The sequence below is a fragment of the Trichechus manatus genome, unplaced genomic scaffold (assembly GCF_000243295.1).
Source record: "Trichechus manatus latirostris isolate Lorelei unplaced genomic scaffold, TriManLat1.0 scaffold00122, whole genome shotgun sequence".
NCBI lineage: Eukaryota > Metazoa > Chordata > Mammalia > Sirenia > Trichechidae > Trichechus > Trichechus manatus.
In genome coordinates this window covers 6,907,919-6,934,601 of record NW_004444058.1, presented here as the reverse complement: position 1 = coordinate 6,934,601, position 26,683 = coordinate 6,907,919, and the positions used below count along the sequence as shown (strand labels likewise).

Genomic DNA, 26,683 nt, shown 5'->3' with positions numbered 1-26,683 from the left:
CTGACGTGGCAGAGAACGGGACGTCTCAGGTAGGTTCTTTGTCCAGCACTTAGATCTTGAGGCGGCCTCTTTCCAATTGCGACGAACGCCCCTGCCTTCCCTGTGTTCCCCAGAAGACGACACCCCCACGATTGTTCCTTCCAGCGCTCGCCCCGGCGCCTACTAAGGCTGCGCAGGCCGTTAAAGCGGCACCCGAAGGCCTCCCGCGCGCGCGCGCCCTCTGCCGGCGCTCAACGGTCTCCTGGCGCGCATGCGCATGCGCAACAGGCCCCGCCCCCGGGCTGCAGGCGCGCGGGGCCGTTGGCGACGATTCCCGCCCTCCCCGTCCTATAAGAGGGCGAGGCGGGGCCGCCCCAGAGTGAGGAAGAAGCGAGGCCGTGGGATGGCACGCCTCTGCCCCGTTCCCCATTTGAAGCCCCTCAACTCCGCACCGCCAGCCAATCGAAGCTCGCCATGCCCCGAGCACAGGCCAATGGGCGGCGCGCTCGTGCCGCTTCCGGCTCCGCTCCCCACTCTCCCCTTCCCTGGTCTCCGCGCGCCAGGCGGGGCGCGGGGGCGGGCGTCAGCCGCAGTGACGCGAGGCGGGCCGGCAGCCAATTGGGGGCGGGCTCGGCGCTGATGGACGGGGCGGGCGTCCAGTGGCGAGGCGCTGGCCGCACTTCCCGTCGGGGAGAGAGTGTAATATGGCGAAGACCTACGATTACCTGTTCAAGCTGCTGCTGATCGGGGACTCGGGGGTGGGGAAGACCTGTGTCCTGTTCCGCTTCTCCGAGGACGCCTTCAACTCCACCTTCATCTCCACCATAGGTAGCGTGGTCGGGGGGCGGCCGGGGACGCGGGAGGCCCGGGCCGGGCGCTCCCTTGAGGGGCCGGGGCTGAGGGAGCGGTCAGGGCGGACGGCTCTAGGGGGTCTCAGAGGTTCGAGGGGACACTAGGGGCGACGACCAGCCACCTCCACCACCTTTCAGGGGTTCTCGGGTCGTGGGAGCGGTGGGGGGAACCAAGGGCCCATTTTGCAGATGAGGAGACTGAGGCCCCGACACTCAGCCCGCTCGTCGAGGGCGTGTATGTCCTGGGCTGAGGTCTTCGCGGCCGTCATCGCGTTCAGTCCTTGCAGAAGCTCGCGAAGCGGTTCCTTGGGGGTCCCCATCTTATGCAGAAATGGAAACTGAGACATAGGAAGTTAGCTGTGGGGAAAAGACCATGTCAGCTGACTTCATTGAGCATTTACTCTGTACCAAGGGCTTTTTGCGCGTTTTCACACTCAGCTGTCCTCTGGGTTAGGTGCTGTTGAGAGCCGTGTCTGCCCGAATAAGGAATTTGAGGCTCAAGGAGGGAATGGGACTTGCCCAAGGTCATGCAGTCTGCAGGTGGCGAGGATGGGATTTGGACTGAAGTGTGTCTGACTCCAAAGCTCAGGCCCAGTCATCCCAGAGAGATGCCAGCATGCACCTGCAGGACAAACACAGGATCCCAGCCCACACCTCTCCAGCTCCTAACCGTGGAGAGTTCAGGGGTTGATCCTGTATCCTCCTTGGGTAAATTTTCGTCTAGAAGGAATGATGACAGGGAATCAGGGGCCTTTCCTTTCCTGCCTTCCATCCCCCTCGAGGGTGACAGCAATGGCTAGCGACAGCTGCCACCTCGGAGCCTGTCATCTCCAAAGAAATGCCAGATAAAAGCCTCCATGAGAAACTGAAATCAGCCAGTGCCACAGACAACCCTGTCTTCCATATTGCAAGGCCCAGGACACGAGTTGTCACTTTGCAAAACAGCCTTTCCTGCAGAGCCAGGCCATGTAGTGGTTGGACAGAACCAGCCTGTTGCATCTCGGTTCTGACATCCACCAAAGTGGAGCTGGCTTCCCTTTGTGCCACAAAAATAGTCATTGCTCACATTAAAAGGTTCTACTGGCAATAGCACAGATCAAGTGAAGTAGCTTTGCATGAGAGTGGGGAAGTGGGGGACAGTCACTGAACTGAGGTTGTTGTTGTTAGCTGCCATAAAGTCAGCCCCCAACACATGGTGACCCCATGCACATCTGAACAAAACACTGTCCAGTCCTGTGCCATTCTCATGATCGGTTGCAGATTGGATTCTTGGGATCCATAGGGTTTTCACCAGCTGATTTTTGGAAGTTAATCACCACCCCGTTCTTCTTAGTCTAGAAGCTCTGCTGAAACCTACTCAGCATCATAGCAACACACAAGCCTCCATTGACAGATGGATGCTGGCTGTGCATGAGGTGCATTGGTTACAAATTGAACCCAGGTATCCCACATGGAAGGTGAGAATTTGCCACCGAACCACCACTGCCCCTGCCAAACCCAGAAGTTTATTCCAAATGGAGAAAACCTGGGGAATAAGCTTTGTTTTGCCTCAGTGTAACTTTAAACAGATCACTTCACTTCACTGAACCTCATGATGAGGGTGCTAACGCCACCGTGCCCTCCTCCCAGAGCCTGCTCTTTGTAAAACCATTAAGTACCAGGTGTAAGGTAGAGAGAATTGGACTGGAAGCCATCAGACCTGGTGTCCCATTGCTGTTTGCCCTTAAATAAGCCACTCGACCTCTCTGAGCTCTTTCTTCACATGAGGGCTAGTGCCCTCTTGGCCAGTGCTCTGGTGGCCAAGGATCAGAATTATATGATGACTAAGGGATTGTTGTCACTACCAGAGGCCACCTAGAGGAAGGAGAATGGCTCCTGCAGTGACAGCAGCCTACCTCTGGGCACAGGTGTGTCTGAATCCTCCCCCTCCCCCCACCCCAAGGTCAAACCTTGGGATGACCCTCACCTCCCCTTCCAACCAGGAAGTGGCCTTAACTCCTTGCAAACTATGGCTTGATCTCAACCCAGACCTCAGTTTTGCAGCCTCAGAAGTTTCCCACTAATCTTGAGCACTGGTGAGCTCTATTCCAGAATTAGATTTTTTAATTTGGTTTTTAATTCTTGATCAGAAAACCAATCAGGCACTTGAGGGTTCCAAGGAGGCTGGCCTCCATTTATAGTCAAGGAGACAAGAGCCAGAGAGTGGAGGAAACTTGCCCAGGGTCACATAGGGAGGTGGAGGTGGGCGTTGAACCCAGGACCCCTCCCTCCTGTCCCAGTCGTCTGCTCATTGCATTTATAGCCTGCTGCAGCCCTCTGTCTTCTGTTGTTAGTTGACATCAAGTTGGCTCTGATTCATGGCAACCCCATATGTGCAGAGTAGAACTGCTCTATAGGGTTTTCAAGGCTGTAACCTTTCAGAAGTAGATCGCCAGGCCTGTCTTCCGAGGTGCCTCTGGGTGGACCGTCAACCTTTCGGCTAGTAGTCTAGCACTCCAGCACTTAACCACTTGCATCACCCAGGTCATTTTCTAGGAAAGTTTAATTCAGCTTGACCTTGAAATTATGGCCTCATAATCATTAGGCCTCATAAAGTTTACACTTCCTAATTAAACGGGTGTGTTCATAAAACCCAGAAGTATGGGGCAGAGTGTTGTCTCAGGGTTCCACCAGTCAAGCAAGACTGCTTTTTTTCGTGGACCCCTGTCTGTCTGTGTCAGGAGGTGGGGAAGGTTTGGGGTAGAGTCAGCTCTGGGCTGCTAATCCCTGAAACACAGCTTAATGCCAAGGCCATCTTGTGTTGGCACTGCCCGTTCCTCTGGGTTTTCTTTATAGATTAGAGATTGAGTGCCTGTTCATTTTCTGCTGGGGTGACGTTTTATCAAAGCCTGTCTCTTCACATAAGCTCCACCGATCATTTGTGGTGGGAACTTGGCCCTGTGGCTCCTGGAGTAGGTTCTCGGCTGCCTGGCTCGGCCTCCACTACTTCCTCAGGTGCACTCCTCTAATGAGGTGGATGGCAGATGTGAAAGTGCTTCCGGCACTGAACAGCATCGTGTAGACCCTGTTGCTTGTCATTCTTTGATCCTGCCGCCTTTCACAGAGACGTGCTATGGACCAGGCATCTGCCCCGGTGTAGGGCTGCAGGGAAGAAGTGATTAAGGGAGGCAGAAATGTCATAAGGCTGTAGTCATGGTATGTGTGCAGGACTGGGCAGGTGGCGTCCAACACACATCTCCTGCCCCCCATCCCCCCCACCCCCGAAAAAAACCTGTTGTCATCAAGTCAATTCCGACTCATGGTGACCCCATGTGTTACAGAGTAGAACTGCTCTATATGGTTTTCTTGGCTGTAATCTTTATGGAAGCAGATCACCAGGCCTTTCTTCTGCAGCACCATTGGGTGGGTTTGAATCACCAACCTTTAGGTTAGTAGCCAAGCACAAATCATCTACGCCACCCAAGGACCTTCTTCTGCCCCTGCTGCTGGGTTTAGTCACGGAGACACAGCAGTGATGAGGACACGTTGAATGTCTGCCCTCGGAGAGATTATGTCCCTGTGAGGACAGTTAGAGTGCAGGCTGATCTTCCTGTTGGTCCCCAGGACAGCTTCTGAGGAGGACAAAGACAGAATTACATCGCCATCGTGGGGTTTAGAGGGCCGAGGAAGGCCTTGCTTCTTGGGGTGGAGGTTAGGACAAACTCTGGGTGCAACGACTGGGCTTGGCCATTTCTGCACCACAAGCCATGCAGATTGGTAAGTCCCACACCTAGGTTCATGGAGCAGACAGATAGATACACGGTGTCAGGGAGTTGCAGGTGCTACAGGGAACAAAAGCAGAGTTACTGGTTGCCATCGAGTTGATTCTGACTTACGGTGACCCCCCACGTTACAGAATAGAACTGCTCCAAAGGGTTTTCAAGGCTGTGACCCTTTAGAAACAAGTCACCAGGCCTTTCTTTCATGGTGCCGCTGGGTGGGTTTGAACCGCCAACCTTTCAGTTAGCACTCGAGCACAAACGGTTTGTGCCACCCAGGGACCTTAAAAGCAGGGTAAGGGGTAGAGAATAAGGATGATCGGAGAAGGCTCCTCAGATGTAGTGAACAACAAGAACCCGAGTGAAGTGGGGGATGCCAGGTGGCTCTGGAAGGAAAGAACATTCTAGGAAAAGGAGGAGCCACTGGGAAAGCCCTCAGGCAGGAGGAGGCTTGGAATGTTCAGGAAAGAGCCAAGGGGGCAGAAGTGGGAGGCACTGAGGGCAGAGGGGCTACCAGCGTAGACAGGGCGATGGGTTGTGTTTTATTCTTGGGGTGGGGAGGGGTGTCAGAAGGTGTCTGTTATTTGTGGGGGTTTTTTTTTTTTTTCTCAGCAGTTTTATTGAGGTATAATTCACATACCATACAATTCACCATTTTAAAGTGCACAGTTCAGTGGCTTTTTGTCCATTCACCATGTTGTGCAGCCACCACCTCTATCTAGTTCCAGAACATTGTCATCACCCCAGAGGAGACCCATACCCATTAGCAGTCACTCCTCATTCCCCTCCCCCAGCCCCTGGCAACTACTAATCTGCTTTCTGGCTTTATGGATTTGCCTGTTCTGGGTGTTTCATGTAAACGGAGCAGACACTGTGTGCCTTTTGTGACTGGCTTCTTTCACTGAACATCATGTTTTCAAGGTTCATCCGCGCTGTCATGTGTATCAGTACTTCATTCCTTTTTGGAGCCGAATAACAGCCTGTTGCGTGGATGGACCACGCTGCGTTTATCCCTCTGTCCAGTGATGGAGGCACTGGAAGGTTTGGAGGGGAGGTTAGGTTTGTGCTGGGATTAGCTTTGTAGTTTTGAAGGTCTCAGCATGGAATGGGGAGCAAGCAGAGGGACACTGGAGGGACACCAGAGCATCAGGAGGCTGCTGAGGCCAAGCTGGCAAAAGGGGATTCAGCCTGGTACCCGGGATGAGAGGAGGGCTGGGTCAGGAAGGCTTCGTGGGATCTGAGGTCTGAGCAGGGCCTTGGAGGAGAAGCGTGCAAGCTGATGGGCGTGGGACCACCTGCAGAGAAGGAGCAGCATGTGAAAAGGCCGAGGCAGAGAGGATGGGCCTGAGCAGCACCTCGGAAGGCAGGGTGGAGAGATGGCAGCTCTGGCCTGCACAAGGCTTGCACACTGGGCTCTTGTTGACACCCACTCCACGCACGGCTGCCTGGGGCTGGGAGGTGGGCTCAGGGGCAGCAGCGAGGGGCAGAGAGCCTGGTTTTGGAATTGGGGCTACCTGCGTTTGACAGCCAGCCCTGCCACTTGCAGACTTCACTCTGGATAGTGCCCATCGGCCCTCTGAGCCTTGGAATCCCCTCCTGTGGAGGGACAGGTATCTCCAGATGCATCCAGACCTGTGTGGATTCCTAGGTCTGTAGGTCCAGTGCCTAGCTGGTGCTTGCAGCAGGCGCTCCAGGCCCTGTTACCTGCCCTGGCCGGCAGTGCCCCATCCTGTGGGGGGTGCTCCGAAATCCAAGGGGGCTGTTACCTGCCTGGTTCGGCAGCACCCTCTCTGACACAGCTTGCAAAATGGTTGACAATGATATGCTTTTTTCCTTTTCTTTCAGGAATTGACTTTAAAATCAGAACTATAGAGCTTGATGGCAAGAGAATCAAACTGCAGATATGGTGAGATCCATAGTTCCTTGTCAGCCCCTTTGCCTGGAGAGTGTTTCAAGCCAGAAGCCCCTGGTGTCCCCGCTCCAGCCCCTGTGGCCATGGCCTTGATCTTCAGAGTCCTCTCGTGTCTCACACCCAACCCAGGGACCTGTGCTCTTGATTCTGGGTTGGTGCCTATTGAGGACATGACTCCCATCTGGGTTAGCTCAGTGTTCCACCCTGGGCAAAACCTGGCCCTTCTGTGAGCCATGGCCACAGAGCTGGCCTGTTCCCACTGAACCTGGGGGGTTAGCCCCCTGTGCCAGGCAGAGGTGCCCCTGAAGGCTGCAGGGCGGGGAAGGGCCCTGTCTTAGTTTCCTGGGGCTACAGTAACAAAAACCACAAGTGGGTGGCTTTAAAGAGCAGAAATTTATTTCCTCTCAGTTCTGGAAGCTACAAGTCTGAATCCAGGGTGTTGGCTCAAGGGGAGGTTCCTGCTTTGTCTCCTTCAGCTTCTAGTAGCTGCCTGGCGTTCCTTGCCTTTCTTTGGCTTGTAGATGGGTCCTCAAATGGTGTTTGTCTTCCCCCTCTGTGTGTGTGTGTCTGTTCTGCTCTGTTTATAAGACACCACACAGGAGGGATTAGGTTTAGGACCCACCCTACACTGGTATGACTTCACTGACAAAACAAATGATAACCCTGTTTCCAAAACCAGTTTCCCTTGAGTGGACTCCTACTCACAGCGACCTCATGTGTGTCAGAGTATAACTGTGCTTCATTAGAGTTTTCAGTGGCTGATTTTTCAGAAGTAAATTGCCAGGCCCTTCTTCCAAAGCAGCTCTGGGTGGACTTGAATTGCCAACATTTCAGTTAGCAGCCAAGCACTTAACTGTTTGCACCACCCAGGGGCTCCCAAATAGGGTCATAATAACAGGTACAGGGGTTAGGACTTCAACACATATTTTGGGGGTGGGGACCCAGTTCAACCCATAATACGCCCCAGCCCGGGAGTTCCCTCCTGACGTCATCAGCTTGCTGAGGGAGTTTTGACCTCTCGTCCTCTTTTCTCTTCTGGGGAAGCCCAGGCCTCACTTCCTGGCAGGCCGACCTGAAATTCCAAAACTGAAATTAAGATGAGGCCAGGCCTGGTGCTAAGACCCGTTTCCTTTCCTCAGAGCCTGGGGACGACTTCCTGGGCCCTAATAACAAGGGAAGGAGTGAGTCTCAGAGTTCCCTTTACTGGCACTGGCTCTGGTCCACCTCCTGCTACAGTGGGCAGACTGATTCCAGATGGTTGATCACAGGGGAGTCAGGCTCTGCATCCACATACTCCGCCCAGTGCCCCATGCTGAGCGACGTGATGAAGAGAAGTGATATCCTGGAGTGTGGCACGGTCTCTTTGGGCCAGGCAGGCACCAGGACTGGGAGTGGAGTCCTGTCCCCTCAACTCCCAGAGAAATTCACCTCCAAAGCTGGCCTCAGATCTAACAAGGTCTAACACCTTGTCCATCCCCCGAACTGGGCAACCAGTTGGCTTCTTGCCAGCATGGACGTTAGCAGCTGTGGATATTCCTCTACTCCCTAACACGCTGGCTCCCCAGCAGCCTTTGTGCCCGAGTCCAAAGGGACACCGCCCCAGCCGTGGAGTTTCACTTTCCTCCCCTCCTAACTTCCTACCTGTCTTAGTTATGGAGTGGTGCTATAACAAATACCACAGGTGGGGGGCTTTAACAGACGTTTATTTTCTCACAGTAGGAGGCTAAAAGTCTGAATTCAGAGCACTGGCTCTAGGAGAAGTGTTTCTGTCTCTGTTGGCTCTGGAGGAAGTTCCTTGTTACTTTTGAGCTTCTGCTCCTGGGTGATCTTCTTGTGGCTTGGCATCTCTCTTCCCCCATCTCCACTTGCTAGCTTCCGTTTAATCTCTTTTATATCTCAAAATTGATTGACTCAAGACACAACCTAAGCTAATTCTGTCTCGTTAACATAACAAAGACAGTCCTTTCCCAAATGGGGCTATAACCACCAGCATAAACCAAAAAACCCAGTGCCATAGAGTTGATTCTGACTTACAGCAACCCTAGACGACAGAGCAGAACTGCCCCATAGGGTTTCCAAGGCTATAAATAGAAACAGAAACTGGTGGGTTTAAACTGCTGACCTTTTGGTTTGCAGCAAGCACTTTAACCACAGTGCCACCAGGGCTCCTTCCCCACAGGCCTGTTGTTGTTAGGTGCCACCAAGTCGGTTCCAACTCATAGTGACCCTATGTACAACAGAACGAGACACTGCCCGGTCCCACGCCATCCTCACAGTCCTTGCTGTGTTTGAGCCCATTGTTGTAGCCACTGTGGCAGTCCATCTCATTGAGGGTCTTCCTCTTTTGTGCTGACCCTCTACCTTACCTAGCATGATGTCCTTCTGCAGCGACTAGTCTCTTCCTGATAGCATATCCAAAGTATATGAGACAAAGTCTTGCCATCCTCGCTTCCAAGGAGACTCTGGCTGTACATACACAGGCATAGAGATTAGGATTTACAACACACGTTTTTGGGGGACACAATTCAACCCGTGACACTCCTGCTCTTACTAAGCCCGGCGGGATTGGTAGTGTTGATAAAGCTCTCCTAGATGAGGCAGAAATGCTGCCCACACCCTGGGGACCAGCGAGCGGGACCACAATTAAGAATAAAATGAATCTTTGTACCTCCTGACATCGCCTGTTAACAGTGTCCTAAAGTCAGGTGACTCCTTCGGCAAGACCTTTCTGTGCAGGCCAGGCATATGGGGCTCTCCAGGGGCATGCGAGGGTGCGGTAAGGGCCCTGGGCCCCGAGACCAAGACGTGAGCTCTTGCCCTGGCTCTGCCATTAGTCAGTTAGGTCACCTTTAAATAAAGCACTGAATACTTTCCATGCCCGGACCCAGGCAAGGCCTGGTCCTGTCTTACGTTGTGTGATACGCGCAGCTGCTTCTATCACACAGGTAAGGGCTTTCCCCTCACCTGAACCAAGATGGTGTGCGTGAAAGTGCTACCTGAGCCATCAGTTCCAAGCTCAGTCAGCCACCCAAGCCATGAGGGTTCTATTCCTTTGCCCCTTGGCTAGCCCTTTGCACACATGCAGCCCTGGATCTTTACAAATAACATTCATCTAAGTACCCTGGGGCTGCCCTAACAAATGACCACAACAGGTGGCTTAAAACAACAGAAATTCATTCTCTCACGGTCTGGAGGCCAGAAGTCTGAAATCACGGTTTCAGCCAGGGCTTTGAACTGGTTTCTGCAGGGCGACGCTCCCTTGGAGGCTCTAGGAGAGGATCCTTCCTTGTCTCTTCCAGCTTCTAGGGGCTCCAGGCATCCCTGGGCTTGTGGCTGCCTCACTCCAGTCTCTGCTCCATCTTCACGTGGCCTTCTCTGTGTCTCTCTCTTCTAATATGGACACCAGTCATTAGATTCAGGGCTGAGCTGATCTAGGGTGATCTCATGTTAACCTAGTTACATCTGCAGAGGCTCTGTCTCCAAACAAAATCACATTCGCGGGTATTGGGGTTAGGACTTGAACATTTCTTTTTTGGGAGATAGTTCAACCCATAGCAGTGTCCAGCTTTCACTCTTGTGACCTAGAAACTCTGGGGGAGTCCCAGGAAGAAAAGGGGAGAAAGCATGTGGGCCAGAGTTTGAGTGGTGGCCTTACCACATCCCCAGCTGGTGACATCGGCACATCCTTAACCTTCATTCTACACCAGGGCTCATTGAGGCCCGCCTCACAGTGGGAGGACAGTTGTGACAGCCCATGGAAAGCTGGGTGTCCGGGTAAAGTTGCCTCATGCCTCATTCCTGCTCTAACACCTCCTCTTCTCCGTTCAGGGACACAGCTGGCCAGGAGCGGTTCCGGACGATCACCACGGCCTACTACCGGGGCGCAATGGTATGGATGGGGTGCTTAAGTCTGAATGAATGCCCCTGCCTTCCATAGTGAAGCTTCGGTGTTTCTGGGGAGTGTGTGATCAGGCTGGGATGGAGGGGGGATTTGTCCCGATCCCTCTTAAGAGGATTGTGTGCGCCACCCCCACCCCACCTCCAGATGTCCCCCCTGGCTGCACATGGTGTAGGTGAAGTGGAAACATTCTTTGGGAATAGGGGGTGGGAACAGAAAGCCAGTTCTTCCAGGTGAGGTAGATGGAATTGGAGGCAGCCGGCATGCCCCAACACTTAGGAGCGTTTGCGCGGCCCGCGTCAGCCGGGATGGAATTCATGACCAGCAGCTTGAGGTCCCCCAGGAGCCAACTTGCTGGGAGTTGTTGGCATTAGGCTGGTTGCCCAGGCCTGCGGCATGTGATGTGCGTGGTAGGAGGGCACGTTCACTCACCCCTCAAGTATTTGTCGGGCCGGTTCTCCAGGCCAGGCCAGGACTAGACCTGTGGGTGGTGGGCCCAAATGGGTTGGAAACACGTGGGGCCCAGGAGCACCATCTTCTTATTAGAAAACAACGGACAACAGACTCTCTCCCAGGCGACTTTGTGGGTGAAAGGGTCATTTCTCTCCCCTCATCTGGGCAGCCCACCATTTCCACAGCAATCCCTTGACTTGATTGCGTAGGTTCCTGTTCCCTTTAGGCTGAACGTGGTGAGGGCAGGGCCGCATTGGGGTCACGCCTCGTGCCCTGTGCCCAGAAGAGCGCTGGGTGGGGCACAGGAGCATGGGTGGCAAAACTGAGCAGGGCACTAAGATTTTGGAGTGCTGTCACCGCGCCTGAGACACAGTAGAAACTCAGTCGGGTGGGTCGCAACTTTAGGACTCCTCATTTAAATTGATCTCCTTGTTCACTGTCGCCTCCGTGTGCTCTGGGAGAGTGCCTGGGGTCCTCGGACCCTGGTCAGAGCTTGGTGGCCCCCTGTGAGGGTGTGTCCCTCTCTGGGCTGACATAGCCACTCTGGCCCATTACCGAGCCCTTCCCCTGTGCCAAGTGCTGGGCCCAGGTCTTTACCGGCCTTCTCTCCTTGTATCTTGGCTATAAATAGCACCCCCTCAGTGTAGGGGTGTCCTTTCTGTCTTATAGACAGGGAGCCTGAGGCTCAAGTGCACCCAGAGGGTAAAAGGCAGGGCCACCTGTGGGCTGAGCTCTCTGTCTTTCCCCAGCACCTATGTCCTCCACCTCCACCAACCCCAGGACAGAACCACCTCCCAAGACCCTGTGCAGCAGCAAGATTATTGTGGTTTTTGATTCTCCTTGTTGTTGTTAGCTGCCATCGAGTCAACCCCCGACTCATAACGGGTGACACCATACACAATGGAATGAAACACTGCCTGGTCCTGCACCATTCCCATGATGAGTTGTGGGTCAGACTGTTGTGATCCATAGGGTTTTCACTGGCTGATTTTCAGAAGTGGATCACCAGGCCTTTTTTCCTAGTTGGTCTTAATCTTGAGGCTCTGCTGAAACCTGTTCAGTATCATAGCAACATGCAAGCCTCCAAGGACAGATGGGTGGTGGCTGCGCCTGAGGTGCAATGGCCGGGAATGGAACCCCGGTCTCCCACATGGAAGGTGAGAATTCTGCCACTGAACCACCACTGCCTCTCTTCTGATTCTCCTAGACCTGCACTGACCCATATGGAAGCCCTAGCTACCTGTAGCTGTTTGCATTTAAATGAATTAAAGTTAAAAATCCAGCTCCAGTTGCCCTAGCCACGTTCTGAATGCTCAGGACCTGTGTGTGGCTGTGGTGACTGTGGGCCAGTGCAGGTAGAGGACATTATGACGTCATTCCTATCAGTACTGCGCCTACACCCTCAGATTAGAAATCCCAGATACGTTGGGGAGTGTGAGACGTCTTTTTCGAAAGGGTGGTGGTGTACCATTTTGAGGTTAAAGACAGATGTGGGAGCTGTGTGCAGGTAGGGGCCAGAAAACAGTCGCTTGAAGCACCAAGGGAGTCTCAAGGGGGTCTAGGATAGGGTGATGTGGTATTTTCCTAATTCTCCTCCATCTGATTCATGGCAACCCCACATCTGTCAGAGTAGAATTGCTCCATAGGGTTTTTCAGTGGCTCATTTTTCAGAAGTCAGTTGCAAAGCTTTTCTTCCAAGGCGCCTCTGGGTGGACTTGAACCTCCAACCTTTCTGTTAGCAGCCAAGCACATTGACCATTTGCACCACCCAGGGACTTCCCATCCAAGTCACTGCCCCTTTATTCCCAGGTCATTCCCCTGCCCCTGGTGATAGGTAAAAATTGGGGAGTTTGGAGTAGTGGGAGCCATTAGAGGATGGTCCCTGGGCAAGAGAACGTGACAGCCCTCTGTGTCTCTTGCTCCTTGGTGGCGAGAGGACAGCTGCTGGGCAGAGGCCCCAGTGACATCTTAACTACAGGTCTTCCTGCCACTGTCTTCCCCTTGCTTGGCTTGGCTGCGACTTTGTCTTAGGTGCGGTGAACCCCACAGGCCATTACATTCTCCTTCGAGCCTCCCCATTAGCAGTCTCCAGTATGTCTCCCTGAATGAACGGTCCCCAAACTGCATTTATGGGGTCCTGGCCGTAACTGGGGTTGTACTGGTCTGGGAGGCCAGTGTTCACGTCCTCGTGTTCATGGTGAGTTTGCAGTCAAGCAGTCTGCTCTGCCCCAATCGGGAAGGTTCTGTCACACACTCGCCCACCATTATCCACACAGTGCCCCAGCCCATGCCTGTGCTTCACAAACACAGGTGGCCTCTAAGATGTTTCAGCTTGCACCCAGGTTGGCAGTGCCCCTGAGGTGCCTAGACACAGGGCAGGGCCCCAGAACAGGTGGAGGGTAAAGGAACAGTGAATGTGGGCCTGGACAGGGGAGCAGGGTGCAGCTCACCTGTGGCGTGGACTGGCCAGGTGCCCTGGGACCCAGAGCTTCACTACAGAGGGGACCGATGGCTCCCATGTGAGGGCCAACTTATGAAGATGCCCTCTAGGAAGTCATGAGAGGCTGATGTATGGGCAGGCACGTGAGAGGTCCTGGGGGGCCAGGGTATTGCCTTTCAGAGTCAAGTCTTAAAGATCCTGTCTCTCTGTGCCTGGTGTTCCACTGGGGTCATCTGCTGTTCCTCGCAGTTGTCCTCAGGACGGGAAGAGCAGTGTGTGCTCCCCTCTGCACGGCCTCCACCCACAGGAGGTGCACCAATGCCCTCTTCCCCACAGCACTGTCACAGGCTCTACGGGACCTGCAGGCCAGCACCCTGGTGCCCACACATCTGTTAGGGAACCACTGAGCCTTGGCACCTGTGCCTGCACTGGTGGGGCCGCTGAGAAGGCACATTGGCTTTGGGGTCCTCCAGTTGTGCCACTTGCTCCCCCACATGCCCGTGGGTGGGACTAAACACTCCTATATTTAGGTCCCTCATCTGCGGAGGGGGCTGATAGGACCACCCAGCCAGGGCTTGTAAGGGTCACTGCAGTGACTGCATGGTGGGCACCCAGTGAATAAAGGATGGATGAGGCACGGCGCTAGGTGCTCAGAGCTTGAGAGGGGACTTGGCTGGGTAGGGTAAGTGGGGGGTATGGTGATGCTGAGCACAGCCTGAGGAGGGTCTGCTTGGGCCAGGTGGGCATGCACTGCGAGGCATGGGGGCCGGATCGTCCTACCTGTAGTAGGGGGCTGTAGTGGGGCCGGGTCTGTGGTGGCAGGGTCACCTCAGGCCTGTATGACATGTGGAGACCCTGAGCAGGAAGGGTAGGGCTGTGGAGGGGTGTGGAGGGAGCAGATCTCCAAGACATCATGAGGCCGGCAGACAGGGACCACATGCTGGTGGGGACGGGGGCCTGCCTGGACCCCTGCCCACCTCCCATAGGCCACAAGCCCTCACCATCTCGCAGCCTCTCAGAGACCCCGTTGCTCAGGAAAATTTCTGTCCCCCTGTACAGGGCATCATGCTGGTCTACGACATCACGAACGAGAAGTCTTTTGACAATATCCGGAACTGGATCCGGAACATTGAGGAGGTAAGGCTGGCTGGCTTCTCCAGGCGAGTGCTGGAACCTTCCACACATCCTGTGCTGAGCCCTCACACCAGGGCTTCGGCTTCACAGAGGAGATGCTGAGGCTGAGAGATGCAAAGCAGCCCACTCACCAGGAGCCCCTTAGCCAGGGAGCGAGGGTTGGCCCCGAGGCCACACGCCAGCTCAGCCATGCCCAGGCAGTGGTTTTGAGTCTAGGCCTGCCCCATTGCCTCTGAGAGCCCACGTGCCCGTTGAGTTTGGCCAGTCTCGCAGTCGGAAGGGAAGAGCTGGACAAGCTTGAGGTCACCGTGAACATTTGGTGCTTTCTAGAGAGGGAAGGTTCTAGAACCATCGTAACCCTTTTATTTGTTGGGTGTGGTACAAAGGTATGTCAGTTTGTACTTTGAGCCTCAGTGAGGCAGGTGTGAGCTCTGACAGGCAGCTCGTTGCATCCCAGGAGAGGAGACCTTGAACTCTGGGGAGAGGAGGAGGCCAGACCTGCCTCCGATTCCTACACCCCAAGATCATGCCCTGACTGGACAGGCCTTCCCAGGCACAGCTCACAGCGTTAATGACTAACCACGTACGGGGAGCTTCAGGTCCAAGGCAGCCAGAGAACATCATCCACCCACGAAGCCATGAGAAAGGTCATGTCACTGCAGCCCAGGACTTGCCAGCCACTCAGCCAGGCTCCTGATGTGTGTGGTTGCAGCCAAGCCCCTGGCCTGGGGCGTCTCTGGGAGTGGGGTGAGGGGAGACCACCCATGCTGCTCTTCATGGGGCAAGGGCCCTCTGGGCAGCAGGAAGTCAGGCGGGAGTGGACAATGCTTCATGCATACCGGATCACTGGCTCAGAGAGAAGGTGCCGTCCCGCATCCCGACCCTCCGGTAAGCGTGGCCCACTCCAGAGGAGCCAGGAGGGTTTAATCGAGGATGTGTATCCATGGGTGAGGGCAGAGCCCAGAGGGCCCCAGGGGAGGCTAAGCACCCAGGGCCAGCGCTAGTGTGAACTGCTTCCACCCAGGCCCAGCCTGCCTTCGGAGTCCACAGAGAGAGCCAGGGCAGTGGGGAAAGGTGCCAGGAAGGTTGTGTGGCCCCTCCAGAGGGGGCGGGGAGGCAGGTAGAGGCAGATTTCATCCACCTCCTACCTCTCTATAGCCCAGGGGCAGCACAGGAGCCTGGTCAGCAGTCCACGGAGCAGTTCTCAGCAGCAGAAAGTGTTCTAGCACACGCACACTGAGTGGGGCAGCAGAGCCCTAACCCCATCTGGACCTCTGGCCCTAGCCTCGCGGTGGGGCAGGGGACCTCTGAGCTTCAGCTTGTGGTCTATAAGAGGCTGGGGTGCACCATTCCTCTTGCTTGCTCTGGTTCTGGGTGGGCCAAGTTGGTCTAAGCACCAGCCTGTGGTCTAGGCTGCCCCCCTCACCCCTCCCCTTTTGCCCCCTCACCCCAGCATGCCTCTGCTGACGTCGAAAAGATGATCCTTGGGAACAAGTGCGATGTGAACGACAAGAGACAGGTGTCCAAGGAACGAGGAGAGAAGGTAGGACTGGTGGCTGGGTGGGTGTAGCACGGCAGGTCCCCGTGCAGGGACCCCCCGGCCAAGTTTGGAGGAGGACCCCTCACCCTCTTTCCCAGGTTGTAGGAGAGTTGGTCACCCACCTGCGCATGTGGCACATGGAGGGCAGGTCGGGTGCTGTTGCCCAGCAGGCAAGGGCATATACCATGGGAGCCCCCAACTGGCCTCTGACTGGGCCCTTCACAGCCCCAGTGCCTCCCTCCCTGCCATCCTCAGTCTCCGCCGTCTCCCCAGTCTTAGTACTAGGCTTGGTGCTGCCGAGGGACATTGAGGGAGCAGCCCCAGGGCCACAGTGACCCCCTGCCCCTCCACTGCTCCCCTGCTCAAGGGCTACGCCTGCTCCGGCTCCTGTTTGTACCTGAGGAGCCAGGGCCTGGTGGCTAGTGTGTGTGTGTGTGCGCGCGCGCGCGCGCGCGCGTGTGTGCGTGTGTGTCTGTGTCTGTGTGTGTGTCCGTCCTTCCCCCAACCCTCCCCCTCCCCACAGCTGGCCCTGGACTACGGGATCAAGTTCATGGAGACCAGCGCCAAGGCCAACATCAACGTGGAGAATGTGAGTCTCACTGCCCACTCAGCCTGGCCACAGGAGCCAGCGTTAGACTTGGGGCTGCCACGTGGCTCCACGGGAATCACCCCCGTGTCTGACAGCAGGTGCTGGCCCTAGACCGGGTGCTTGGGCAGCCCTAGGAAGCAAGCAGCGTGATTTTGCAGACAGGGAAACTGAGGCTTGGAGAGGCTCAGCTGACTGGGCACCCAGGCCCAGCTCAGACTCTTGGGATGCCACCGTGGTGCCACACCAACAGGCCCGCAGCCCCACACAGTGAGTCAGGGCCTGGCTACCCTCCTCTCCTTGTAGCTGACCCTGCCCACCTCTCACCATTCCCAGGCTGCTTATGCCACTCCTCACCCCCAAGCCCTTCCTGTGTCCCCTCTGTATGTTCTCTTCCCCCACTCCCCTTTCTGCCTGTCAGATGCCTCTTTACCCATCAGGGCCTAGCCCAAATGCCCGCCTAGGAAGTCTCTGCCACCCCCAGGCGGGGCATCCCCAGCACCCTGAACCACTCTCCACAGCAGAATGTTCCGCCTCCCTTGTCATTTGTTGAGATTCTGCCTCCTGCCAGCCAGGAGTCCCTCATGTGCAAACCCCAAGTCTGGTTCATCCCCCATCCCCGGACAGGTTGGTTCACAGAGCGGGATTAACAGACACTTAACAGAGAGTGAGTGAGGGAAGGCAGGACACACTCACAGGGTTGTAATAGAGGTGGTAACTAGGGCTGACCAGCTTGGGCCCCTTGCTGGGCTGAGAGGATGAACCTCCTCCATCTTGGTCCTCTACGCCTCCCCACATGAAGCTGTTGCTGCTTCAGGGATCTCCATCCCCCTAAACCCCCCCACCCCCGGGCAAGGCTCTGTCCCTCTGTCTGCCACTGACCGCCAGAAGAGGGGGCCAGAGTGCGCAGAGAGAGCGTGGGCCTTAAGGCACAGGGCCAGGTCCTCCTTCCATGTGAGTCAGTTAACCACGGGGTCTCTTGGACAAGTCACTTGGCCCTTGTGAGCCTCAGTTTTCTCTCTGGTCAATTGCGCGAACCCACTAATGGGGTTATTGGCTTAGGGGAGGTACCCCAAAAAACCAGCTGCCTTCAAGTTGACCCCAACTCATGGCGACCCTTTGTGTGTCAGAGTAGAACTGTACTCCATAGGGTTTTCAATGACTGATTTTTTGGAAGTGGATTGCCAGGCCTTTCTTCTAAAGTGCCTCTGGGTAGACTTGAACCTCCAACCTTTCGGTTAGTAACCGAGCATGTTCACCATTTGCACCGCCTGGGACTAATACCATGCTTTCTCCACAGGCCTTCTTCACACTTGCCAGAGACATCAAAGCAAAAATGGACAAAAAATTGGTGAGTCCTGTTGGGTCCCGCATCCTTGGCCTAGGGCAGGATGCCTCCCAGGGCCCAGCCAGAGCCATGAGGACACATGGACAGGGCAGAGTTTGCAGGTGTGGATTGTGGCATCATCCACTCACCGCTTGTGCAGTCCTCAGTGCTGAGAGCCACCCAGACAGACCAGAAGGGCCATACAGACAAATGACCGTGCCAGAGGAAGGAGAAAGGCCGCCCAGTCACCCAGCCATGGCTCGGCCCAGGGTCCACATGTAACCCGCACCCTTGGTCGTCCTGGTATCACAGCCACTGTCTTCATACTCTCTTGATGAACCAGGCAGAATCATCTTTTTCCCTTCTGACCTCAAATCCTGATTTATTTATTTTGTCTTTTCTTACTAGTGCCTTTGGTGTCCTATCTAGGAATCCGTTGTTAAAGCTGGGTCATGAAGCATTACCTTGATGTTTTCTTCTAAGAGGTTTATAGTTTTAGATCTCGTGTAGGTTGTTGATCTGTTTTTCATACATGTTGTGAGGTAGAGATCCAGCTTCATTCTTCCTTCTGCATGTGGAAATCCACTTGTCCCAGCACATTTGTTAAAAGAGACTTTCCTTTCCCTATTGAACGGACTTAACACCTTGTCAAAAATCAGTTGAATGTGAATGTATGGGTTTATTTCTGGACTCTCAATTCTATTCCGTTGGTCTGTATGTCTGTCGATATACCAATATCAGACTGTTTTGGTTAGTGTACCTTTGAAATCAGGAAGTGTGTGTCCTCCTACTTTGTTCTTTTTCAAGATTGCTTTGGCCGTTTGAGACCCCTTGCCCTTCCATATAAATTTGAGGATTGGCTTTTTCATTTCTGCAAAGAAGGCTGTTGGAATTTTGATGGGGATTGCATTGAATTTATGGATTGCTTTGGGTAGTATTGATGTCTTGACAATATTGTCTTCCAATCCACAAACACAGAATATCCTTCCATTTATTTAGGTCTTTTTTTAACTTTTTTTTTTAACTAATATTTTATAGTTTCCTGCCTACAAGTCTTTCACCTTCCCAGTTAAATTTGCTCCTAAAACAAACCAGTTACCATCGAGTTGATTCCGACTCATAGCAACTCTGTAGGACAGAGTAGAACTGCCCCATAGGATTTCTAAGGAGCGGGTAGTGGATTCGAACTGCCAACTGTTTAGTTAGCAGCCTAGCTCTTAACCACTGTGCCACCAGGGCTCCAAATTTATTTCTAGAATTATTTAAAAAAAACAATGAAATAAAAATTGTCAAATTTGGAGAAAAAAATTATTCTTAGGTACTTTATTCTTTTAGATGCTGTTCTAAATGGAACTGTTTAACTTCCTTTTCAGAATGCTCATTGCTAATGTCCAGGCTCAAATCCTGACAGTTGCACTGGCTTTGCCCTCTTTGGGTGTTCCACCGTCGCTCTGCGTGGCTCTCGCTGTCCACCCTTCCATGCGTTTTCTGGGTTTTTGTTTATAACGCAAGCAATTTCATATTCTACAGTATTCAGCATAAATCATTCTCCATTGGCTGAATCCGCCACTGACTGGACTCGGGGAGTTTAGAGCAGAGGTTAAATGCTGTGGTGAGTCTTCCTCCCTCTTTGCCTGCTCCTTGCCTGATAACCAAAACCTAACCAAACCAAACTCGTTTCCATCGAGTCGATTCTGACTCACAGCAACTCTATAGGACAGAGTAGAACTGCCCCACAGGATTTCGAAGGCTGTAATTTTTACAGAAGCAGACTGCCACATCTTTCTCCCACGGAGTGGCTGGTGGGTTCAAACCGACTTTTCAGTTAGCAGTCAGGTGCTTAACCATTGTGCCACTAACGCTACTCTCCTGATAAAAAGGCTGAAACCACTGTATTTGTGCTTACTTTAGGCCTGATTGGAGCCAGTAGTTAAACGTTAGGACGCTAAGCAAAAGGTCGGCAGTTCAAATCCACCAGCTGCTCCTTGGAAACCCTGTGAGGGCAGATCTCCTCTGTCCTGTAGGGCCACTGTGAGTCAGAATTGACTTGAAGGCAATGGGTTTGATTTTTTTTTTTAAAAGGCCTGATCAGATGAGCAAAACGTCATTCACATAGCTCAAACCTGATGTAAAACCAACAAACTCGCGCAACTCTAAGATGCTGTGAATTGTAAGATGCGTAATTGATGTAATAGCAGCTCTTGGCCAAAATGAGAAACCAAACCCATTGCCATCGAGTTGATCCTGACTCATAGCGACCCTATAAAACAGAGTAGAACTGCTCAATATGGTTTCCAAGGAGTGCCTGGTAGATTCGAACTGCCGACCTTTTGGTTAGCAGCTGTAGCTCTTAACCGCTGTGTACCACCAGGGTTTCCAAATGGGAAACAGTCCCTGTAAAATGTGATTCTTAGCTGTTCTCCTGACTGACTTTTGCAGTTACGCTTAGCATCCCAGTAACACCCCACGCTTCCGACACTGGCCTTTTGATTACCTTGAGAACGGTTTGACGTGCTGCTGCACAGCCGTAGTCCTGTGGTTTTTTTCTCTTAATCGAATTTCAAGTCTCTGGCAGCAAAACCCCTCACTGTTGCCTACGTCCTTTGTTTATTGAGAGTTGCAGATGGTCTCGTTCAGTCATCTACCTTTTGTGGCTGTTGCAGCCAGCTCTGCCCACCACCTCTGGAGGGTGTGGTCCATGCTGTCACAAAAAGCCCTGCCCTGCCAGTGTTGTTGTTAGTTGCCTTCAAGTCAGCTCTAACTCATGGCGATCCCATGTGTGCAGAGTAGAACTGCTCCGTAGGTTTTCCGAGGCCGTGACCTTTTGGAAGCAGATCCCCCAGCCTGTCTTCTGAGACATCTCTGGGTGCGTCCAAACTGCCAGCCTTTTGGCTAGTAGTCAAGCACTTAACCATTTGTGCCATCGAGGGGCTCTGGCCCAGCCTATACCCACCCCAATCCCAAAGCAGCCCAGTAGCCCCACTGCACATAGAACAGACCCCCAGCCCCACGCCCCACTTCCGCCCACCTGCTCTGGCTGCCCTGCCCCTTCCCCTGTCATCTGTCTGCTCCAGCCTCATCCATTTTCCCACTGCAGGAACATTTCGTGCTCACCTGCAGTTCAGGGCTCTGCTGTCTTTTCTTCCCTCTATCTGAAGTGTACCCCCTCATGTTACTTCCGTAGGGCTGCCATAACAAGTAACTGCAAACTTTGCAGCTTAAACAACACAGGTTTATTACAGCACAGTTCTGGGGACCAGAAGTCCCACAGGTGTCTCACAGGACTAAAATCAAGGTGTTGGCAGGGCTGCGTTCCTTCTGTGGCCTCCAGGGGAGAATCCGCTTCCTTCCCTTTTCCATTGTCTAGAGGCTGCCTTCATCCTTGGCTTGTGGCCCTTTCTCCATCTTCAGATCGAGCAGCATAGCAGCTCTCCGACCTTGCATCCATCATCATCATACTGCTTTCTCTGAGCACCGCTGGGAAAGGCTCTCTACTTTTTTTTTCTTGCCAATTCAACATTTTCTACCTGTACCGTTTAGTGACATTGATTACATTCTTGAAGTTGTGCATCTATCCTAGCTATCCTTTTCCAAACTATTCCACCACCATCAACGTAAAGTTACTATCCCCTAAGCAGAAACTTCCCCTTTCCCCGCTCCTTTCCACGCCAGGTAACCACTAACAATGTTTGGTTTCTATACATTTGCTTATTTTATATAAGTGAGATCATATGGTGTTTGTCTTTTTGCAACTGATTTCGGTCAGCATGATGTTTTCAAGGTTCATCCGTGTGGTGGCATGCATCAGGACTTCATTTCTGTTTATGGCTGAGTAAATGTGTGTATATACCACATACTGCTTTTCCATTCATCTGTGGATGGACATTTTAGTTGTTTCCACCTTTTGGCTGTTGTGAAAATTGCTGCAGTGAACATTGGTGGACAGGTTTATGTTTTGTGTTCCTGCTTCCACTTCTGAGTACCTAGGACTGAGATTGCTGGGTCATATGGTACTTCTGTGCTCAACTGTTTCCACAGTGGTTGCACCATTTTACGTTTCCACCAGCAGTGGATGAGGATTCCAGTTTCTCCACAACCTCACCAACACCTGTTTTCCTTTTTTTTTTTTTAAATCACTGCCAGTCTAATGGGGGTAAGGTGGTATCTCATTGTGGTCTTGATTTGCATCTCACTAATGGCTAATGGTGTTGAACATCTTTTCATGTGCTTGTTGGCCATTTCAGTTATCCTCTCTGGTGAAATGTTTGTTCAAGTCCTCTGCTTATTTTTTGATTGAGTTGTTTGTCTTTTTGTTGTTAAGTTGTAGAAGTAGGGTCTCTACTTTTAAGGGCTGGTGGGGTTTCTTTGGACCCACCTGGGTCATCCAGGATCCTCTCCCTACCTCATTTCATCCCATCTGCAGAGTCCCTTTTGCCACATCAGGAACCATATCCATAGGCTCCAGGAATTAGGGCGTGGACATCCTGGGGGCCTGTATTCTGCCAGCCACACTCCTGGGCCGTCCTGCGTTTCACCACCTCACTTCACGACGTCTCTGTTCAGACGTTGCTGTCAAAACACACCTCCTGTGTCCCTGAAGCTCTTTGCCTACCTCCTTCCCCTCTAACTGCTCCCCACTGTGGGGTCACTGCTTATTCATTTGCCTGTGTAATTCCCGTCCCCCCAGCCAGGCTGCGCTCCCAAGGCAAAGCTTTGTCTTGTCTGCCTCCGTGTGCCCAGAAAAGCACACATCGTCAGCATCTACTTTGCTAAAAATTTACATAAGGCCAGTTCCCAAAATGTGGAGATAACTCATATCCCCCACTTTCCCACTCCTCCATTGTCCTGACACCATCTGCTTCCGTTGCACTTTCTCTAACCCTAACCACCCAGAGTTGGGTCTTCACAAATAAGGACTCTGTCCTTCAGTCTCTGCCAGATAGGCAAACACCAGCCTCTCTGCTGGCTCTCACTGCCCCGATGGGTTCGTCAGTTCTCTAGAATGGCTCACAAAATTGAGACTATTACTTGTACTTACAGTTAACATTTATTATAATCAGAGAGGATATAAGTGACAAGATGCATCAGTCGTGTCCACAAGGCTTCCACTGTCCCCAGGGACATGCCTCACCCTCTCCCATGCATGGATGTTCTCACCAATCCAGGAAGCCTCCTATAACTTCTGTGTTCTAGGCTTTTATTGGCTTATTGATAGGGATTTGGGGAGGATGGGGCCTCATGACATAATCAGTGATTGATTGGATCTTTGAATATACAGGGCTGATTCCATCATGCATCCCTTCCTTCCTGAGGTTTGCTACCAGGGTAGTGCCTGTGTAGCCCCTACTCATTTACACATGTTTAAGTGTTGACTGGCTATTTTCTACTCTTCCCTGTAGGGTTGCTATGAGTCAGAATTGCCTCGACGGCAGTGAGTTTGGTTTTTTGTTTTTGGCTATTCTAGAAAACAAGGCAGCTTACCTTGATTGCTGGCAAATTTCAGGGGTTATTTTTAGGAACCAGAGATAAAAGACCCAGTTGAGTTCTTTGTCCCACAGTATTCAATCGTTACTTGTTGAACAAATTGAGGTTTTAACTACGAGCTGAGTGATGAGAAGAAGTTAGAGAAAAGGGAGGGGAGCCTTCCCATCAGGGTGAGGCGGGGAAGATGGGAGGTGAGTTTCCAGGGTCCACAGGAACTGGTCACATGTGCTCTGAATTCCGGACTCTGGATTTGGAGGATCCCTTGGAAACAGTGGGGGGCACAGATGAGTCTTCAGTGGGGAGTGAGGTGACAAGGTTAGATTTTAGGTCTGGCCCTACTCCCACAGCATGTGGCAGGTGGATTAAGTGGAGAGGTAGTGAGTCACAGGGACCCAGGGGCCATTCGGGTGTGAGTAACAGCAGGATCTTTAACCTAGGCCTCTCTCCCCTGGACAGAGTCTTGCTGTTTCTCATTGGTTGCCTTGCTGGATGGGAAGAAGGGAGGAGGGGATACAGATGAATAAAGCAAGGAGATACAGAAAGAAGAGAGTAGGGTGGCTGAATAAATGGCTATAAAAGGTGGAAGGATAGATGAATAAATAATTGAAAGGGTAAATGGTTGGGGGGGTTGGTGTATAGTAGATGAAAATACGTTTGTGGGTCTGTGAAAGAATGAACGGTCAATTGGATGGTGACAGGTGTATGCGTGAGTGGTTGGTTGCTTGGTTGATTGAAAGTAGATGGATGGTTGAAAGGAATTGGATGGATGGGAAGGAGGGAGGGAATGGATAGATGGTTGGTTGAAAGGGAACAGGTGCATAGGTAATGCAAGGAAGGACGGAAGAAGGAGACCAATGGATGGATAGACAGTCAGAGGGGGATGATTGGTTGGAAGGGGACAACTGGAGAGATGGATACATGATTGGTTGGAATGAGACAGATGGGTAGATGTAAAGAAGGGAGGGGACTGATGGATGGGTGGATGGAAGGAAGAAGGGGATGGATCAATGGATGGCTGATAGAAGGAGATGGATGGATGCTTGGTTGAAAGGGAATAGATGGATGTTTGGAAGGAGATGGATGGATAGGTGTAAGGGAACAAATGGGTGGTTGGTTGGAAGGGGTTGGATTGAATGGATGGTTGATTGGAAGGGGATGAATGGAGGGATGGATGGTTGGTTGGAAGGGTGAGTGGAAGGAAGGGGATGGATGGACGGTTCAAAGAGGATGAATGGAGGGATGGGAGGTTGGAAGGGGATTGATGGATGATAGTTTGAAGGGGACAGGTGGGTAGGTAGATGGATGGGAGGAGGGGGACTGATGGAAAGAAGGAAGGGTATAGATCAGTAGATGGATGGTAGAAGGGGATGGATATGTGGGAAGAAGGAAGGAAGGGACCGATGGATGGATGCTTCGTTGAAAGCGACCAGGGGGATGGTTGAAAGGCGATGGATAGATGGATAGTTGGTTGTAAGGAGACAGATGGGTGGTTGGTTGGAAGGGGATGGATGGATGGCAGTTGGAAGGGGATGAATGGAGAGATGGGAGGATGCGAGATTGGTTGGACAAGGGACTGGATGGATAGTTGGTTAGAAGAGGATGAACAGTTGGGTGGTTGGTTAGTTGGTTAAGGGAGAGTACCAATGCTCAGCCATAACCTCAGAAAACCTTTTGTGACTTCAGGAAGGTAACAGCCCCCAGGGGAGCAACCAGGGAGTCAAGATCACGACTGACCAACAGAAGAGGAGCAGCTTCTTCCGATGTGTCCTTCTGTGAGGCACGCCGCCTTACTTGAGCCGTGCTCAGCCCAGCTGACTGTGCCTGTTCTGAGTGAGCCCCTCGCTCGGCCGGGGCTTTCCCCCTCCCACGCCTGCCCACGCCGAGGCCATGGGCCCGCCGCCCCCAGAACGAAATCGAGAAATTGTTTATTTTAGTAACTGCCTGGTTTCTCTCAGCTCTGGAGATGGAGTAAGTTAAGAATTTGCTGTTTTTCCTATGATGTTCTCAGAACAGGCCTGTGCACCGTGTCACTGGGAAGGACAGTGCCACGGCATGACCAATATCGGCAGCAGCCCCCGTGGTGGGCCCCCACTTTCAGCTCTCCATCCTCGGTCCTGCTGCAACACAGCTGGAGGCCCCCCGGCCAGCAAGGGCCCTGGCGTGGACTCCAGATGCCTTACACCTCTGCCCTGAGCGCTCCAGGCCCGGGACACGGCCACCCAGCAACTCCGGCTCCTGCTCGCCTCTGCTCTCGGTTCTGGATAAGTGACAAACCCTCCCCACCACCTCCCCCGTCTTTTTTACTGTCAAACCAAAGGGAAGCACAAATTAAGGAAAGCCCATGCAAGGCATCTAGGAGGGAAGAAGCTTGGGTGGGTCTTCTGCCTGTGGCCTTGACAAAACTCACAGGTACTGCCATTGTCCCTGCTGAGGAGATGGTCTCACTGGTTTCCGCAAGCCACAGTGACCCTGAAAACGCAGCAGCGCCCTCCCACACACACCCCCGTGCCAGGACACTGCCTGTCGACACCAAAACGGCCCTGTTTCCTCTTCATCCTCCGCTGTCTCCAAATCGGACAGTCTTCCTCACCGAGATTTGTACTCCTCCAGATTCACCATTCCATGAAGTGATTCAGTCTTCGATCCCAGTGGCCAAGTCAGGGGACTGGGTACACCAGCTACTCAGGCCGGGCAGGGCACAGAACGGTTGCACCGTCCAGGCGGAGACACACACATTCCACATGGCCAGGCCGCTGCAGAGCTGCCTGGCGGCTCTGAGTGGCCCTCGCCAGGTTCTTTGTCACCAGCTCCCTAGAGACTGCGTGACCTGGACAAGGTGGCCAGTTGGGTGTCGCCAAGGCACCTTTCCTCAGTTCCGTCTCTTTTTCTTCCCCCTCCTCCCAAGCTGCTGTCAGTCCAAGCCATTGGCATCGTAGTTCCTTCGTTTATGAATTAAAAGCAACGAACCAGCAATAGTCTGCTCCCTGGAATCGCTAACATGCTCTGTTTACATCCATAAATGCACTTAAGGAAAACAAACCAACAAATTAAAGCTCATTTTAAAGTTAATGACTCTTCCCATCCACTCTTTGCCTCTAGGGACACAGGTGTAGCAGGTTCTTGGTGGTGCGGGGGAGGTTCCAAGGATGTTGTTTTTTGGATCCTCATCCACTGCTGGTGGAATTACAGAACAGTGCAGCCACTACGGAAAAGGGTTTGGCGGTTCCTCAGAAAGTTAACCGTCACTTACCATATGACCCAGCAGTTCCACTCCTAGGTATATACATGGAAGAATTGAAAGCAAGAATGCAAACAGACACT

At 52.9% G+C, this 26,683-nt stretch overlaps 1 protein-coding gene across 1 annotated transcript; it reads left to right on the top strand.

Moving 5' to 3' along the window:
* Positions 1-680: 680 nt before the first annotated feature.
* Positions 681-26,457, top strand: RAB8A (RAB8A, member RAS oncogene family). Its single transcript, XM_004384432.2, has 8 exons — positions 681-807; positions 6,434-6,494; positions 10,329-10,389; positions 14,351-14,428; positions 15,879-15,968; positions 16,489-16,554; positions 17,852-17,902; positions 25,046-26,457. The coding sequence occupies exons 1-8, from the start codon at positions 684-686 to the stop codon at positions 25,136-25,138; spliced, it is 624 nt and encodes a 207-aa protein (XP_004384489.1). The 5' UTR covers positions 681-683; the 3' UTR covers positions 25,139-26,457.
* Positions 26,458-26,683: the final 226 nt, after the last annotated feature.